At 44.8% G+C, this 19,650-nt stretch overlaps 1 protein-coding gene across 5 annotated transcripts in view; it reads left to right on the top strand.

Moving 5' to 3' along the window:
- Window positions 1-19,650, top strand: part of LRCH2 (leucine rich repeats and calponin homology domain containing 2) — a 58,343-nt gene continuing 38,693 nt past the window's right edge. For all 5 annotated transcript variants that reach the window (XR_014521733.1, XM_083486369.1, XM_083486370.1 and 2 more), the window contains exon 1: window positions 1-505. Coding sequence is in view for 4 of the 5 variants with exons in the window: in XM_083486369.1 (XP_083342495.1) it covers window positions 16-505 (490 nt within the window). In the remaining variant the exon portion in view is untranslated. The remainder of the gene's footprint in view (window positions 506-19,650) is intronic.

Genomic DNA, 19,650 nt, shown 5'->3' on the forward strand with positions numbered 1-19,650 from the left:
TCCTCAGCGGCATCGATGGCGGCCGGGCAAGGCGGAGGCACCACGGGCGGCGGCGGAGGCGGCGGAGCAGGGGGCTCCGGGCCCAGCTCGGGCCCCGCCGGCCCTCCGCCTTCGTCCCCGCTGTCCCTGCCGCCCCTTCCCCCGCCGCCCCCGCCGCCGCTGCCTCTCCCTCCGCCGCCGCCGCCGCCCTGCTCGGAGTTGGGCCTGCCGGGCTCGGGGTTCTTCGGGCTGCCGGCGCACCTCACGCTCTCGTACCCGGGCACGGGGCCGGCCTGGGCGGCGGGCGGCGGAGGCGCTTCGGGCGGCGGCGCCTCGTCGTCCGCGTCGTCTTCGTCGTCGTCCTCCCCGGCGCCTCCCTCGGGCCGCAGCCTGGAGAAGGCCCTGGAGGAAGCCGGCAGCTCCGGCATCCTCTGCCTCAGCGGCAGGAAGCTCCGGGAGTTCCCGCAAGCCTCCGGAGCAGCGCCCGGGGCCGCCGCCTACGACCTCAGCGACACCACCCAGGCCGGTGAGGGAAGGCAGGTGGGGCGGGGTGGGGGCGAGGTCTGCGCGTGAGAGGGGGGGGGACCAGGGCTCTCTCTTGGGCAGGGGGTGTCCCTTGGCAGAAGGGGCGCGCAGGAGAAGGGCGCGGGAAGGGTGGGCGGGGGAGAGAGGGGTGCGAGGGGAGGGGGAGTTTCGGATGAATGAATGGGTGGAATGGAGGGGGGACAAGAAGAAGAGGAGCCCGCGGGGAGGAGGGGGGGGAGAAGAAGGTGACGGATGTGGGAGTGGGGTGTGTGTGTCGGTCGTGGCATGGAGTGGGGGTCGCCGTGGGGTGGGCTTATTTTGGGCCAGTCACTCAGCTTCATCTGCCTCGCAGGGTTGCGAGGTTGTGAAATGGGCAGGAGGAGAGCACTGCACTCAGCTGTCATCTGAGGGCAGTCATTCCACCAGGCTTCCTCAGTGCCACATTGGAATTTTCTTGTGTTTCATTTCCCTCTTCCCTCCTGTATTTTTGTTCGTTTGTTTGTTAGAATGTAAGTCTGCTGGTAGAGAGCATCTTGATTTAACATCATGTATGTAAGCTGCTCTGGTAGCCTTTTTTGGGAGACGAATTGGGGGTGCAAGTGCTCCAAATAATGAATGAATGAATGAATGAATGAATGTGTGCCACTTTGAGCTTGCTGGGGGAAAGGTGGGCTTTACAGTGGTACCTTGTGTTACAGACGCTTCAAATTACAGACACTTCAGGTTACAGACTCCGCTAACCCAGAAATAGTACCTCGGGTTAAGAACTTTGCTTCAGGATGAGAACAGACATTGCGGCAGCGCAGCGGCAGCGGGAGGCCCTATTAGCTAAAGTGGTGCTTCAGGTTAAGGACAGTTTCAGGTTAAGAACAGATTTCCAGAACCTGAGGTACCACTGTAAATGCAGTCAGTCAATGAAGAGGATGCATCAGACATGAGGGAAAGATAAAAAAAGAAGAGTTGAAGGGAGAAGAGTTGGGGGCTTGCGGTTGGAGAGGTGCCTGCATGCAAGGAGAGGGGATTGCAAAAAAGAAAGGATGGAAAGGAATGGAAATGGTGTGTGTTTATGTGTGAATGAGTGAAGATGGAAGCAGGGTTTGTATAAAAGGGTACAGGCTTCAGAAATGGTATTTGTGATTTAGGGGTTTGCTATGGGGGCAGCTAGAGCTGGTTGCAGAAAATGCTGCTGGAAGTGGAAAAGGGGAAGTGGGAGGAGGCTTGTGTACATTAAAGGAGAGGCGGCCGCTGCTGAGGAAGGTGAAGGTGACAAGGGGGGAGTAGTTGCAAGTAGGGGGGCTGGGGAAGATCCAAGCCCTGGGGAAGATCCAGGAAGATCCATGAGGAGGAGGGTGCTATGTGCAAGGAAGGTGTTGGGGATGCTTGGGGAAGCAGCAGCGTATGAAGGGGAGGGGGGCTGAATTGGCTTTATTGTTTGCTTCTGCAGGAGAAGAAACTAGGGTGGCAGAGGGCTGTGCTGCCAAGGGTGGGGAAGAAGTTTGTAAAGGGGAATCCATTTTTCTCTTTAGGAGAAGAAGTTAAAGAGAGTAATGGATGCTGACTTGAGAAAAGTGGTGTTTTGGGGAGCAAGGTCAAAGCTGCCTTTCTGTGACTGAGTATGATGGAAGGGTGACAGGATTAGCATGTGGCTGGATTACAGGGCTAGGGGCCTAGTTTATTTGTTTACTTTTCAGGAGAGGTTTATTTGTTTACTTTTCAGGAGATGGTTTGGAGCAATTTAAAATCTATCACAAAGGTACCATGTAGGATGCATGGGATGTTGGGCTGTTAGGTTAGGCCTGCCCTGCTGATAGAGCTGCAGTGGGAGGCAGGAGCATACCTGCGGGGCTGGCATTGTTGCAGGGAGACAGGGTGTGTGTGGCAGGTGACATTGTGGGGCTGTGAGGACAAGGTTGGATTGAGAGTGGAGCAAGATATTGTACAGTTTGTGGTATGTTGTTGGGATTAGAGCTGCACTTTTGAAGCACAGGGCAGGGGGATGGGGCTGCATTGAGAAGTATGTGTGGGGAATGCGATAATGGATTTGGGGGTAGAGAGGAAAAAAGAGGAGCGCAGCTTGCTGCCAGAAGGAGGGCTGGCCTGAAATGTCGCAGAGCATTTGAGAAGAAGTTCATTGTAGCAGCACAAGATGGAGAGGCTGTGGGGTGGGTTGATATTCTTTTGTAGTGGATGCACAAGGTGTGTGGGAGTGGGTGGGGGATGGATTTTCATGGGAGAAAAAACCCTGGTACTTTGTGGATTAAGGCTAGGGTTAATCCAAAATGCTACAGAGTTGCTACAGGGATGCTACAGTGAGATAGATTGCAAGTCAGACTTTGCCAGAGAGAGATTCTCTCTCTCTCTCTCTCTCTCTCTCTCTCTCTCTCTCTCTCTCTCTGTGTGTGTGCATGCGTGCTCACGTGTGTGTAAATGGGATAGGAACTGGGTGCACTGCAGTTGCAAGGTGAAGCTTTGAGGCACAAGGATAGGTTGAGAGAAGGGTTGGGGAATTAGCATAATAGGGATTAGGTTAGTTGGTTAGACTTGCAAGAGAAAAAAGAAGCTGGACGATAGGTGTGATTGTAGGAGAATCATGACAGATTAGTGTCTTGAGTGTGGAATGTCAGATACAAGTGACTGCTTTTAATGGGTTGCTTCTTTTATAAATGATTTGTTTGACTGGGGCACTGGCTTGATGTTTAAATATGCTAATCCAGAGAGGTACAATGCCACAATGCTTCTAGAACATTAAGAAATACACATGCTGTGGTTTTGTTTATAAATACAAGCAAAGCAGCATATTGGCTATATATAGATACTTATTAAATTATAATGCAGAGTTCTTATTTGAGGCACTCTTGGGACCAATGTAAATTTAATGGGATTCATAAGCTTCAGGAGTAGTCTTGTAGTACTATCCATCAGAGCTGTAAACATTTATGAAATCTTGCTTGGTATTCTTCCATTTCTCAAAACTGAACATTAATGATAGCTTGGAGATTGAGAAGGTGGCTTAGAGTGCAGAGTTAGATAATTGATTTATCATTCTGGATGCAAGACTACAGCACCTGTGACTATTCTGTGATCCCATAGTCACTGTTGAGTCCTCATTCTACATTAATCTCTGTTGAGGGCTGCATTTTGGATCTCTGTTAAGTTCTCTATTTATTGGAAGGAGAAAATCTGGAAGGGCAGATGTGAAATTGGACAGTATTTTGGAGTAATAACTGTTGAGTTTGTTTACCCATTGCATATAAATTTTAGTTGCCTTAGAAACAGTACAATTAAAGCAAGAGATAAAATTAATGAATGTCTCCTGCCTATAAACAGATTCTACTTAAGTATATTGAACACACTAAGATCATTACTATATATAGTGCTATCAGTATTCTTCAATATAAAGATCTTCTGTATAAAATGTCTGTCATATAGCAAAGCTTAGGTCCCCTAAAGAAGTTCATTAACTTGGCACATACATAGTTAATATGCCAATATGTTTAGTATTAATAATAGGTGGTTTGTGAATAACTGCTGTTAATAACATTATCACTGTTAGTACTTTCTGCATTTCATTTCCTTGCTATTTTCAATCCTCCCAGCTTTGTGTGGACTCTAGGCCAGGCATGGGGAATCTCTGGCCTGTGGGCCTAATTAGATATAGTCAGGGTCGTTATTTGATCTGCAAGACCCCCCCCCTGCAATTCATGCTCTCCTACCCTGCACCTGATGTCATATATGAGGCCAAGTGTGGGGCAGGTAAGGACCCTGCTCCCTACTTAAAGCGAAGTTGGCAGGCACTGCTGATCAGCTGGTTCATGGCACTTACAAAGCTTTGTGTCTTTGCCCTACCATCAAAGAAAAACCCCATTTGACATAATAGTGATATTCAGGGAATTGACAGGTAGCTGGGGTCACCTACCTGTCAAAATGGTCTCTGCGGAAAGATCCCTATTCCTGCCGTTGTCCATGAAAGCTATTATTCCTCAATAAATTTGTTAGGTTTTAAGGTGCCTCATTACTAATTTTTCTTTATACAACAATGCATGTAGACAATGACATTTTAATCATGTACAGTTAACATATCAGGAAGTGATAATCTGCTTTTTTAAATTCAAAGACCATCTTGACAGTGAGTCCTTGAAGGCTTGCTCCCTGTCTTGCAAGCCTTTCCTGGCCTGGGAGGGTGGGGCCCTGAATGACTCCAGCTACGAAAGCTGAGACTGCTGAACAGAATCGTGGGCTAGAGCAGGGGTCAGCAAACTTTTTAAGCAGGGGGGCAGTCCACTGTCCCTCAAGCCTTGGGGGCGGACTATAATTTGAAGGGGGGAAAAGAAAAAATTCCTATGCCCCACAAATAATCCAGAAATGCATTTTAAATAAAAGGACACATTCTACTTATGTAAAAACACACTGATTCCTGGACTGTCCGCGGGCCGGATTTAGAAGGCGATTGGGCCTTAGTTTGTCTACCCACGGGCTAGAGAATTGTTTAGGATTTTGTTGGGAGGGGGCTATTGCTATTGTTGCTGTTAATTTTTTTGGATCTTTATTTTGGATCTTATGGTTTATGTGGAATTGGTCCAGTTTGGTTGTGTACTTTTTGATTATATGTTTATGACTACTTTTGTTTGTTGGTAGTTACGTTATTTTGAATATATTGAGTATAGTCTAAAATATGGAAAGACGGCTTACAAATAAAACGATTGATTGATTTTACCTGGCTTTAGCAGTGTTAAAGTAAGAAAACGTAATGAAATTTATATTAATGAGGCCCTCTCAGTCAAAATCTCACAAAATTTTGTTTAAAGCTCTTTGTCAGAGAAAACAAGTGCAGGGGCGGGGAGCAAATTTGAAAGCAGCAATAAAATGTCCACCCTGGTTTCTTGGTTGTATTTTGTGTAGGCTGCTTTACCTTAAAGGAGCTGCTGGTTTACCTTTCAGGCTTCAATACTCTTGAGTTACGAAAGTTTTAAGTGTTTCACCTACCATTTTATAATGTAGGGTACAGCAGTCCAAACCCTCTTTGAGGGTGGGGGTGGCATTTGTACTTCAGATTGGGCAGAATGATCCTGCCCTGCTCTTCTAGCCTCTGCCTGCAGGTTGGTGCCAGTGTAACTCAGCCAGCATGGAACGCATTCTTGTGCTGCATAAGCAGAAGTGCCATTGGCAGGTTCTCTGCTGGATCCTGAGCTGGTCCTGCTGTTGTCACATTGGGCTGATTCAGGGACCATTGCTGCGCCAGCTCCAAGCTAGCCCAGCAATTTGCACCCCCGTGTGTGTGTGACAAGGCTGTAGGTATAGCTGTGGTTCCAATGTTCGTTTAAGCCTCCCTCCACCCTCAGCAACCTAGATTAGGATCACACCCTTTGATTTGTACTAGTTCAACTTTGTTGTGGAGTGGCAGGGTTGGGCATTATCTTGACCAAAAACATTTGATTGATTGGTCAAATTGATAATTTTTTTAAAAAACAACAACCCCAGAAACTTTATTGCAGTAGTAGAAAATGTACTTTAATAATCACATTAGATAATTACAAATTTTGTTTTACATAAGTTAACTGTAAGATACGCTAAAAATATCGAAAGGGTTGAGAGCATATATAGAAAGGGTTGAGAGCATATATGAAACTGCTATCTGAAGAAGTGTGCATGCACACGAAAGCTCATACCAAGAACTAACTTAGTTGGTCTTTAAGGTGCTACTGGAAGGAATTTTTTATTTTTGCTATTAAATAAATTAGCAGATACTTAGCTTGCAAAAACTTGGCAAAAGACAGCCAAGGAAAGGGTTGGCCTTGTTTCACAAGGCCAAGTAGGAGGGACACAGAGAAGGGCATCTCTTTCTGATCTTAGGAAGAGCGTAGAATGATAAGGGAATAGGTATATTATCAATTTTCCTGGACCCAGGCCATATAGGGTTTCTAAAGTAGTCACAACCACTTTTAAGGGTGCCCAGAAGAAAATGGGCAACCAGTGCAGGTGTTGCAACATAGGTATAACATGCTCCCATTGGTGCATGTCAGTAACATGGTTGGTTTTGTTTTCTGGACCAATAGCACATCCCAAATACTTTTTAAAGTATGAAATAATTGTGGAATATTATTATCTTTTACTTTTATCCTGACACATCAGGCTCAGCAAAGCAACAGCAACAAATAAGGGTTTATAATCTTTTAAAAGGCAGAAGTGTCAGGATTGAAGCTGCTTAAAGATCTTGTCTTGTTCTATCTTGGCAAGCATAGTTTCCTGACTTGGACACAACGGGATGCTGATTTTTGATTAAAGACTTCCTGGATTAATCACAGTATGCTGAGGAGGGTTGAGGTGGCAAAAGAACAGAATATGCGGACACAAGGCTCATATTAGGTCACTATATGTATTTCATTATGGGGTCACTCCCTGGTTCTGCAGTAACCCAGGACTGCTCTCTTAAGCAGGAGATGTTGTGGAGAACAAATGACACTGTGTTCTGTTGTGAGAAGGGTGTGCATCTTTCCCCTGAATTTTTCCAGGATATTCCATATTTCATGAATACATTTTTATTAAAATAGGGCATAAAGCTTTAAGGTAGAGTCCAGCAGAATGTGAAACCTTCAGCTTATTATACAGGCAGATACACTGAGTTCATGTTCTCCCTGTTTCTTGTTTAACAGGAATAGAATGTGGCTTCCTGAGTACTGCTTTTTAAAACTAGGCTTATAATATTCATAATTGCAAAGAGAAAAAATGTGATGCGTGAGCGATGTTGGCTTAGGGCGCAAGGAGCAAAACGTAGCTTGGGCTGCCCATGGTTAGAGGGCTCTTGAAATGAAGTGGTGAAATATAATTTAACGATGCATCTTGCATGTTTTGGATGCCAAAACTTGAAAGTTATTTCATTTGCTTTTTGTTTGGAGGATTGCCCTGCTTGTGTGATGTGCCAGGAGAAATAAGTTCAAATAAACCTCTTCAGAGCCTTGTATGGCAGTCATGGGATTTTGAGGCTTGGAATCCTCTTCAGTGCTGCAGACACTTGACTAGTTACCCTCAGTCTTGTCAGCTATCAATAACAAACTATATAATTGTTAAATAAATGATCTTAAGTATTTTCTTTTCACTCTGGAACATGCAAAAGAATGGGGGTAAGCCGCAACCATATGAGAAGAAAAATCTGGACTCCTGCCATTACGAAAATCACACAGAAAAACAGACTAAATTCCATGCTTACACTGTATTCAGCAGCAGCTTCAGAGATAAACTAGATCTGTAGTCTTTAACTTTTTCAAACTTAGGAATCTTCTTCAAACCAAACATGTATTTGGAGACCCTCTGCCATTTATTTGCATGATGGTAGTGCTGTTGTGACTCTCTTTAAATCAGGCCGTGATGCAGTAGTGCAGGGGTCGGCAAGGCTTACCAGGCATGGGCCGGATCATTCCCGCGGAGATCTTCCATGGGCCGGGCCGGTGCAGCTTGACACCTTAAATCGCATCTGCGCATGGCTGTGGCGCCAGAAATCGCTTCTATGCATGCCCAGATGCCCAAAACTGCACCTGCGCAGAAGCGATTTTCGTTATCTGGGCATGTGCAGAAGCGATTTCCGGTGCCGCGAACATGCACAGATGTAATTTCCAGTGTCTGGGCATGCGCAGAAGCGATTTCTGGAGCCGCAGAAGAGAGTCCCTGTGTCACGCTGTGCCAGTTTAGCGCCGCGTGCGGGGACTTGCTGAGCAGGCGGCTCGGTTCAGGGGTGGCTCTTGGGCTGGTTAAACAGCCTCCATGGGCCGCTTCCAGCCCATGGGCCTTAGGTTGCCTAGCCCTGCAGTCGTGGTCCCAACCCAACAGTTAAAGGCCACTAATCTATACTGCTCCCCCACTTTTCTTTTTCTCTTTCCCCATAAAATTCTATTAAAGCTTTTTCATAGTACAATAAGATACAAGAAACAAATCTATATAGAAACGAAAACAGAAATAAAAAGAACCCCTGACTCTCACACAGGGTCTTTCATTAGCCATCTATTACCTTCACGTGTATACAGTCCCTTCAATGACCCAGAGTAGAGGACACACACACATACAGTGGTACCTCGGGTTACAGACGCTTCAGGTTACAGATGCTTCAGGTTACAGACTCTGCTAACCCAGAAATAGTACCTCGGGTTAAGAACTTTGCTTCAGGATGAGAACAGAAATCACGCGGCAGCGGCACGGTGGCAGTGGGAGGCCCCATTAGCTAAAGTGGTGCTTCAGGTTAAGAACAGTTTCAGGTTAAGAACGGACCTCTAGAACAAATTAAGTTCTTAACCCGAGGTACCACAGTATACAGTTTTCCACCAGCACCATGCAGTACTTCCAGTCCCACCTCAGATAATCGTATCAAAAGCTGCCAAGAAGACCCTGTGAATTAACAACTCCCCTTTTCTTTCTCATGACATTAGTCATCCTTCAGGGCTTTGTGCAAGTACTCTTTAGTTGCTGTCCTGCCACCCTGTTGTTGTTTTGTGCCATCTTTCAAAGGAACACTTTGAGGTTATATAACATGTTTCTTCCTTCATTAATAAAATAATAATAATATCCATTTATGTCTTTGTTCAGTGGACCTTAAACCCTCCTTCCTCTTTGTGAACAATTAAGGCAAAGGCTTTAGTCATGATTTACTTTCATCTGCTGAGAAGTAGTACAATTAGTGCCCCAGAAGGCTGGATCCTCACGTCTGGCCCAAGGCATACTTTTCTGTTTAGATTCTTTCTCCTTATTTTAAATATTAATGGAATTCGGACCGCTTGTGGCCGTTGAATAGCATTTCATTTTCTAGTACCTTTTTCTGTTAAGGAGCCTTCTTGGGGATCATGTTCACATTAATTATGTTCTGCTGGGTCTTTTAGTTGGTTTCTCTAACTCGTATTCTTTGGCAAATTACTGGCAAACAAGCTGTTCCATTATCAGCCTCCTTAGATATAATGGCCCTCATTAGGTATAATGTCCAGAGAGACTTTTGCCAGAATTGTGCCTATTAGAAGCACTAAGAAGTTTTGCTAAGGTCTTTCCGAGGCATGTTGCCTTTCTATAAAAACGTTGGGTGTGCTAATGTTCTTTTTGTAAGATTAGGCATAGCAACACCATGGACTTGGAAAAGCCAAATATGTTATTGTGATAGCCAGCATTTTACTACAAAGGTTCTTGACATATTTTGAGTATAGCCTAGCAAACCAAAAGTATGTAAGATTCCCTTAAGTATTGTTTTTTTCAGAGAGGGGAGAAAGAAAACCAGTATAATCTTTATACTGTATGGTACAGTTTTATGAAATATACAAATGAAAGAACAAATGAAAGAGAAATACCCACAACATATATTGCAATATGGTATATTGCAATACCCTTTAGTTCACTTCTATTATTTGTGTTTTCCAAGTTGATTGACTGAAGAATCCATAGAACTGGTTTACTGTAGTAACTTCATTATTATGTATTTTTAAATGATATATTTTGTATTTAAGTCCCCCCTATAATTCACTTTTTGTCAGTTAAGTCATGTTTTATTATTTATGTTTGGACAAATTTGTAGATATCTCAATAAAATTTGTCAATAAAATATAATTAATGCTGGTTTTGGCACTGGTGCAAGGGAGATGCCTTCAGTAACAGCAACAATAGAACCTGGCATTATGGGCTTTTTATTGAGATTAGTTGAATCACTGACATGGTGCTTACATACTAGTATCTTCCCACCCCCACCCCCCTTACATAGAAACATAAGCCCTATCCCTTAGCAACAAGAAAATATAATTTCCCTTCTTTGAAAATGAATTAATATTTTTTCCCCCTGACATTGCAATTGAATATTGTGAAAATGACAGATGTCAACAAATGAACTATTACGGCTTCAGTCTGAGCATAAGCACATAGAATAGATCATTATTCAAGGTCCTTCTGTTCTGGTCCAGGGTAGATAAGCCAGCAAAGAAATAGACAGATTTTTCAAATGTGAGTTCTTCCAATTCTTTAGGAATGAACAGTGCTGGATGACAAGAAGCCTCAGATTTGGTTGTGTACTTCCCGCTACAAGAATGTCTGTGTTTGAAAGTGCCCTCTTGACCCAAACATAGTGTTCACCAAATGCCATGAGAATCTACTGCAGCACAGGCAGGAAAAAACAACCAGCCAGCCAGAGCAGGGATGAGGATGGGAAGTGGATGAACCACCAAATCCAAAACCTTGTCGGGCTCTTGCCACCAAGGTGGAAGTTGTGGGGAGGGAATTTTTATTCTTCCCCTGTTTCTTTCTTTGTTTAAAATATATTTTATTCCTGTTGGGGCTAATGAGGAGGAAAATATGTATGTTGATCTCAGGGCCAACATACTTCCCCAACATTCTAGGACTATTTTGAGAGAATGAGAGGGATTTGGAACCCCAATCCTAAACGGCCCATTTTTGCCCTTTCCACCATTGGAGCTCTAAATGCTGGGAAGCACCAGCAATGGTTCATTCCATGTTGGCAGGAAATGAGTTTCCAAGGGCATCCCCTTCTCTACCTGAAGAGGGTGAGATCTGTAGTATCCCATGGCTCCTACGGTGGAGTGTTAGAAAATCATTCATATATCTATTGCCAAACAGCACCTTAAACCTGGGTTACGGTCGCCAGTGAAATTTCTTACTATAATTAATTTCATTCCTATACTGCTTTATATTTTAAAGTGAGAAAAAAATCTCAAGGCAGTTTACAACACATAAAAACATCAAATTAAAAAATCCAGAATAAAACAAATTCAGGCTTCAAGGAGAATATTTCAGATCCTTCTCTAAGTGACATTTTGCTTTCTCCATATTTATTTATTTACCTACTAAATTTATATGGCTGCCCCATAGCAGAAGTACTCTAGGTACCCAGTGTGGTGCAGTTGTTAGAGTGTTGGATTTAGACCTGGGAGATTAGGGTTCAAATCCCCATGCAGTCATAAAGCTCACTGGCTGACCTTAGGCCAGTCACAGCATCTTAACCTCACAGGGTCATTGTAGGGTTTAACCAAGGAGTGGGGTGAACTTGTACTTCTTGGATGAATAGGTGGGATATAAATGCTATAAATAAGCCCTTCTGCTTACCTGCTTAAGAAAGCTGGAGGGGCCTACCAGATGGGATGTCAGTTGCCAACCTGGCACCCAGAGATCTCCATGTCACAATTGGACTTGCACCAGTTGCAAAACACACCTGACGCTTGAGGAATTTCGAACACTGCTAGGATGCTCTCCTAAAGACTATACAATTGTGCCCAAAACTTCTTCTTTCTTCCAGCAGTATGAGGAAGCCATGAATGCCAGCCATACTATAATGTATAGCTACTTTATTATTATTATTATTATTATTAGTAGTAGTAGTAGTAGTAGTAGTAATAGTAATGGTGTAACATAACAGCCTTCATCTGACGATCCCGGGATGGTTCACAACAGAAAAAACTTCAACCCCGTCATACTGTAGAAGCTTTTCAATAGGACTTGTTACCCTTCGTTTGGAACCAAGTTATATTTGTTTACCATTAAAATATCAGATTCAGGGAATGATAGGTACATGCCTCTCATCCCTAATTGTGGATAACCAATCTTCTGCGCAGTCTTCAATAGGGTTTATGTGTTGACAGACCCACTAGTGACTTAAGATTCTTTCTTGAGTGTTCTTTTTAACCCTCATTAAAGAACAAAGAAATGGACTCAAGGTAAGCAAACTGTGTGTGGCACAGTTTTTCTGTAGCAGCCTCAAAAGACTTTATCTAAAAAGAATAAAAAAGTACCATATTGATTCTTCCGGAAGGGTAAAACTTCACCTCAACTCACCCCTCTGCCTTTCCCCTGCAATTGAATAGCAAACTTGCTTTACATCATAACATGTCTTTGCTAGAGTAGTATATGAACTCTGATAAATATTGCCAGATCATATTTCTGGGCTAAGCTAATCATCACTTGACAAATAGCCGAGCTTTACAAGAAATGGAATTCAGCAGGGCATAACTACCTGCTTAAGAACAGAAACCCCTCTTTGATGACTTCCTTGGAATTTACACTATGTTCAGTATATTGCAAGTTTTTTAATAACTGAAAGATAGGATTAGTATCGAAAAGAATATGGTCTGTAGGTCAATATGCAAAACAGGATACTCCTTAGTGCACATCTATGATGACCACCTTAAATGCAGCAATATATTTCTTTCCTTCAGTTTGAATGGATTTCTTTAGCGGCCCAATCCTGATCTGTGGCTTCGACAACTTGGAAAGATATACAGTGGAACTTTTCAGTTTGAGTGATAAGCAAGCAGCATATTTTGACATACCGTTTTTGCGCCCCATAGGACGCTCCGGCCCATAGGATGCACCTAGTTTTTTGGTGGGGAAATAAAGGAAAAAAAATTATTCCCCTCCCCCAGGTGTGGGGCTGGAAGAACCAGGTTGGGGATAAGTGGGAAGGCACACTCTGCCTCCCCGCTGTCCCCCGAGCTTCTGGGGCTGAAGATGGGGAGAAGTGCGCTGATCCTGGGACTGCAGGCAGCTCTGCGCCGCCATCCGGAGCGGGGCGGGACTTAGCGCCCCGCTCCCGGTGGCCGTGCAGAGCTGCGCTGATCCCAGGACTGCAGGCAGCTCTGCGCCGCCATCCGAAGCGGGGCGGGACTTAGCGCCCCACTCCCGATGGCTGCGCAGAGCTGCGCTGATCCCGGGACTGCAAGCAGCTCTGCGCCGCCATCCGGAGCGGGGCGGGACTTCGCTCCCCGCTCCCGGTGGCCTTGCAGAGCTGCGCTGAGCCGGGGACTGCAGGCAGCTCTGCGCAACCCTTGGAGCCGGTCTCCCGAGGGTTGCGCAGAGCTTCCTGAAGCCTGGAGAGCGAGAGGGGTCGGTGCGCACCGACCCCTCTCGCTCTCCAGGCTTCAGCGAAAGCCTGCATTCGCCCCATAGGACGCACACACATTTCCCCTTCATTTTTGGTGGGGAAAAAGTGCGTCCTATAGGGCGAAAAATACGGTAATTTGTGTGTGTGTGTGTGTGTGTGTGTGTGTGTGTCTGTGTGTGTGTGTGTTCATGCTCTGAAACTCCAAACCCCTTAGCAGTCAGAAAGTTAACCTTACTAATGTGCAATACTTTTGCTGCCATTTGAGTGATAGGCTTTTTAATTGCAAATCCAGAGATTGTGTTGTGTGGAACATGAACCCTTGACATTTTTTGTGTTCCATGGATGTGTTTTATTTTATTTTTTTTCAAAAAATTTATTGATTTTCACAAAATTATAAACAAACAAACAAACAAACATAAATCATAACCTTATTAAAACTAATCTTATTGACATTGTTAAGTGACTTCCTCGTATCCCCTGGTTAAATTTCAGTGCATATCATTTTAACGGTTTTCCAAATCAGTATTCTTATAAAATTAACTTAATCACTTAACATCTTTCTTTCTTTCCAATTCAGCATTAAACATATTACCGTATTTTTCGCTCTATAACACACACCCGACCATAACACGCACATAGTTTTTAGAGGAGGAAAACAAGAAAAAAAAATTCTAAACGAAACAGTGGATGTATGATTTTTGTGGTTCATGCTGTGGCCACAGACATGTGATCTGACGGTGAGTTTGGGGTAGCCCAATGCAAAAATCCTGAGGATCTATGTGGATCCGTGCTTTGTAACCACGTTTTTGCACCACTGCGGCCCCAGGCAACAGTGGGTGCGTGATTTTTTTGGTGCAAGCTGTAGCCATGGACATGCTATGTGATCTGATGGCGAATTTGGGGTGACCCAGTGCAAAAATCCTGAGGATCCATGTGGATCCATGCTTTGTAACCACGTGAATGAAGGAACTGTCAGTAATGTATGGTATCTCCAATACAGTGATGAAGGAAGGGGGGGAGCTCACACTTGTCCTAGGCAAAGCAGCCAACTCCTATAGGCACACATTTGGAAGTACTGCTTTGTGGTTGTATTAATGAATGCAGTCCTAAATTGGTGCGAGTGTTCCTGTGCACATGAGGCGACTTTGAGGGTTGTTCAAGCATACAGTTGGGAGGTTGCCCCTGTAATGAGGGATGAAAATTTATATGCTTGAGCACTGGCCTTCAGACAGCACTGAGATGGTGGACCTCCAAGGCTTTGAAGTAGGGTAGATAAAAATCAATGATTTTTTATACCGTATTTTTCGCCCTATAGGACGCACTTTTCCCCCTCCAAAAATGAAGGGGAAATGTGTGTGCGTCCTATGGGGCGAATGCAGGCTTTCGCTGAAGCCTGGAGAGCGAGAGGGGTTGGTGCGCACCGACCCCTCTCGCTCTCCAGGCTTCAGGAAGCTCTGCGCAACCCTCGGGAGACCGGCTCCGAGGGTTGCGCAGAGCTGCCTGCAGTCCCTGGCTCAGCGCAGCTCTGCGCGGCCACCGGGAGCGGGGCGCTAAGTCCCGCCCCGCTCCGGATGGCGGCGCAGAGCTGCCTGCAGTCCCGGGATCAGCGCAGCTCTGCACGGCCATCGGGAGCGGGGCACGAAGTCCCGCCCCGCTCCGGATGGCGGCGCAGAGCTGCCTGCAGTCCCGGGATTAGCGCAGCTCTGCGCGGCCATCGGGAGCGGGGCGCTAAGTCCCGTCCCGCTCCGGATGGCAGTGCAGAGCTGCCTGCCGTCCCGGGATCAGCGCAGCTCTGCGCGGCCCCCAGGAGCCGGGGGCGAAGCCCTGCCCCGCTCCGGATGGCGGCGCAGAGCTGCCTGCCGTCCCGGGATCAGTGCAGCTCTGCGCGGCCACTGGGAGCGGGGCGCTAAGTCCCGCCCCGCTCTGGATGGCGGCGCAGAGCTGCCTGCAGTCCCGGGATCAGTGCAGTTCTCCCCATCTTCAGCCCCAGAAGCTTGGGGGACAGCGGGGAGGCAGAGCGTGCCTTCCCACTTATCCCCGACCTGGTTCTTCCAGCCCCGCACCTGGGGGGGGGGAAAATAATTTTTTTTCTTTATTCCTCCCCCCCCCCCAAAAAAACTAGGTGCGTCCTATGGGCCGGAGCGCCCTATGGGGTGCAAAATACGGTATATATAAATCAGATTTTTAAAATAAAATGCTTTTGGAGGAAAAATCTTTCTAAAGATAGTTTTTTATGTAAGCTACATCATAGTCCAAAGGCTATTTATCAGGAGATAAGGATTTGTTTTAAGTTTTTCATGTGTACTAAACCTAAAAAACACACACATTTAACCACATCAGTTAATGAACATGGATACGTATGCTATAATGTTATTGCTTTAGTTAAATAAATTGTTTAAATTGTTATTAAGGAAATTATTACTTTTTTCCTTCCAATAAGGTACAGCAGAAAAGTTGTCTAAATATAAAGAGTTAACTTATTAAACTTCACAATCATTTCATAATTATCTGTCTATGTACGGTATTTCTAATAGTATGACCAAATCAGTAATTTTTGATATAACTGTAAAAGCTACTCTGAAAATTTATTACTCCAAAAATGAAACCTTCCTCTGGTTGTAAATATTAAGATTATACCAGCAAGAATGTAAAAAAGAAAGAAAGATTTAAATCAAGTCTTACTGACTAGGGATTTAAATCATGATTTAAATTGATTTGATTTAAATCAAATCCATGCTGCTTTGAAGTAACTTGATTATTGCTACTGGGGATGCCTGAGAGCGGAAAGGATTGTGCTTTGAAGAGACTTTTGCTGAGTCTGGATTTAAGGGGGAAGATCAGATTAAGAAGCACCATCGAGGGGTTTGGGACAAGTGAATAGACAATAGCATTTGGGTTGGTGTTTTCCTAAGCCAGCTGTGTCTGTCTCATTAAACAAAACAGTTACCTACTTACACACATGTAATGCTTTCATGACACACATGGGCTGTGTAGCATGAGAATAGACGCCTGCATTCCTGAGGAACTCCTGAAGAGTGCTAGATTAACTGGATAACTACTTTGTAGAGTTCCACACCCCTACTACCCAGTTGCTCTTCTGACCTTCTTTGCAACATGCACATGCTGTAAGCAAACTATCATTATTTGTATGCTGGAGGTAGTTGCATACTGTAGTTCACCTGAAGAACAAAGACATGCACATTTGTAGATAGGTTAATAATAGCCAGTGTGCCTCATTACAGTAGCAGGTATTTGGAAATGTTTGGGATAATTTATGCAAAATTTGTATGGTGTCAGTTTGCTAACTCTACTATTTTATTAAGAGGTTTAGCATTCAAGGGCAGAAAGTAATTAGTGTGTGGCTTCCTGCAATGCAGATTGATTACTATGATCTCATCTTTTAGGCCTTTCATTGTGTCTAAATGACCTTTACACCATCTTAGTTATAATCCCGTGTCTGGCACAGTATGGGTTAGCTGATTCTGTGTTGCAAACCCCACCCCTACCCCACCACGTGCAGTGTTTTTATTACAAACATGGGATTTGTAACTGTGAGAGCATAAGAAGAGACCTGCTGGATTAGACCATAGGCTGATTTAGCTCAGCATTCTGTCCCCAACAGACTTCACAGATGCTTTTTGGAGCTTCCAAACAAGGGGTGAAAGAGACCAGACCTCCTCCATTGGCTTTTATGCAGCAGCTGGAATTTGGTGTCATGCTGTGCCTGGACATCCAAGATCCATTTTGCCATTGTGGCTCATTATAAGACCAATTCATTTGTCTAACCCCTCTTTAAAGTGATCTGAGCCGGTGGTGATCTCCACAATGTGTGTGATAGTGAAAATTCCATAAATTCTGCCCTCTGAAGTACTTTCTTTTGTCTGTTCTGCATCTGTTGTATGGTCTGAAAATACTCCCTATCCAATTTTATTGAGTAACCAGGAACGTAGGGTTATAAGAGATGTAGGGGCGGGTATTTATTTCGTTCATGCATACTTTTATAAGCCCCCCAATTACGGTATGTTTCCCCAGCCACCTTAGTAAAGACCCCAATTGCTCCTAACCCTTTGATAATTTTGGTTTCTCCTTTCTTTAGAAATGCAGTGACCAAAGTGGTACACTGTACTCCAAAATGACCAATAGACTGATACAAAGGCGTACAGATGTGGGCAGTTCTGACTTCAACTTTGTAATAATCCCTAGTAAGGAATTTGCCTTTGCACAATCCTCTCATATGGAATTTATTATTTTGATCCACTACACCCACAAGATCTTGCCTAATACAGTGGTACCTCAGGTTACAGACGTGTCAGGTTACAGACTCTGCTAACCTATAAATAGTACCTCAGGTTAAGAACTTTGCTTCAGGATAAGAACAGAAATCGGGCGGCGGTTGCGCAGCTGCAGTGGAAGAGGCTCCATTAGCTAAAGTGGTACCTCAGGTTAAGAACGGACCTCCAGAACGAATTAAGTTCGTAACCAGAGGTACCGCTGTAAGTCACTTGCCTGTTCAGATCCCACCAGCTTCCATATATGACGTTTGGACCATTTCCCTCCACACCTGTCCAGTTATTTGACACCCATTTGCAGTTTTGTTGCCCATTCAGCTAATACAGTAGTACCTCTGGATATGAACAGGATCCGTTCTGAATCCCCGTTCGCATCCTGAAGCGAACGTAACCTGCGTGTGCGCAGGTTGTGATTCGCCTCTTCCATACATGACGTCATTTTGACCATCTGCGCATGCGTGAGCGGCAAAACCCAGAAGTAACGCATTCTGTTATTTATGGGTCACCGCAGAGCACAACCCCGAAAGCGCTCAACCAGAAGCATATTTAACCCGAAGTATGACTGTATTGACAAATTAAATTAAAGCTGCCTGAGAATTTCTGTTAGCTATATATCACGTAGTTGTTTAGATGCCCACTTTGGAGGAAAACCTGAATTCATGGGTATCTGGTTATCACCTTCCACAGCGAAGAGGGGTGGGTGCACACATGCGCAAACACACAAAACTGCAGTTTTGCAGTTTCCCTATTCCACTTTAGGAACACACATACGCACACATGTTTTGTGGTCTGACAGATATTTAAAGAAATGTGCTGACCAGGCCCCAAGTTGATCCGCCAGTTGAGTGGCTTTAGCTGTCAGTGCACCGTATTTTTAAATCCATAAGACGCACCTGACCATAAGACGCACCTAGTTTTTAGAGGGGGGATGCAAGAAAAAAAAATTCTTTAAAGGGAGCGCTGAACAGAGCCTGTATGCATCCCAGGCTCTGCTCAGCAGAGCCGCGTGGAGCATGTGTGCGGCACTTGCAGGATTTTCCCTGAGAAGGGAGAAGGGCATCCCGTCAGTCCCTTCTCCCTCCTTGGGGAAAAGCCCCCAAGAGCTGCATACACACTCCGCGTGCTCTTTAAAGGGAGCGCGGCTCTTGGGGGCTTTTCTGGGAGGTGGGGGAAGGGACTGAGGGGCTAAGCCAGAAGCTAGAACAGCAAGAGGGAGCATTGCGCAGCGATTGCTCTCGCTGCTCTGGCTTCTGGGATAGCCGCTCAGCCTGCACTCGCTCCATAAGATGCACACACATTTCCCTTTACTTTTTAGGAGGGAAAAAGTGCGTCTTATAGAGCGAAAAATACGGTATATAGAATTTTTAGACTAAAGTTCTTAACGATACATTGTGAAGTGTTTTTACATACGTTGCTGTTGCTAATGTGTGAATGGTTGGAAACACACACACAATGCATTTAGTAATTTTTGTCTTGCAGGTAGTTGACAATTTTATCATCATGGTTTACAATACACATGGTTTCAAATATACATGGTACGAATAAAGGTTGGGGAAGAACAGGGAGGATAGAAGAAAATAATTGAATGTGGCTACCCACTCCTGTGACCTCTAGCATTATAAAAGCATTTCCATCTGGAGTACATGGAGGGAGTGTCTGCCACATGAACCTGCTAAAGTGGCAAATAAAATAAAAGGGCCTTTCTGGTTATGGCTCCCTTTCCAGAGAAGGTATTTGGGGCATCAGCTATTCTCTGGGAAGTTTTAACCTCCCTATCCTGCTGCTATGGTTTTATACTTTGCACTGCAGCTGATTTGTTTTCTTGACTATGACTAGCTTTATATTTAAGCACTGGCCTGGCAGCCATTAGTGACAAGGGATCAAAGACACCACCTTGTGCCATCTGTCCATGCATGGCAACTGAGCTCAGATGACGCAATGCCAGGGTACTGCTTGCCTCAGAGGTGTACTTAGTACGCACTAGAAATTTTGTATATTTTATTTTATTGT

This window comes from Podarcis liolepis (genome assembly GCF_965112155.1).
Source record: "Podarcis liolepis genome assembly, chromosome: Z".
In the NCBI taxonomy this organism is placed as follows: Eukaryota; Metazoa; Chordata; class Lepidosauria; order Squamata; family Lacertidae; genus Podarcis; species Podarcis liolepis.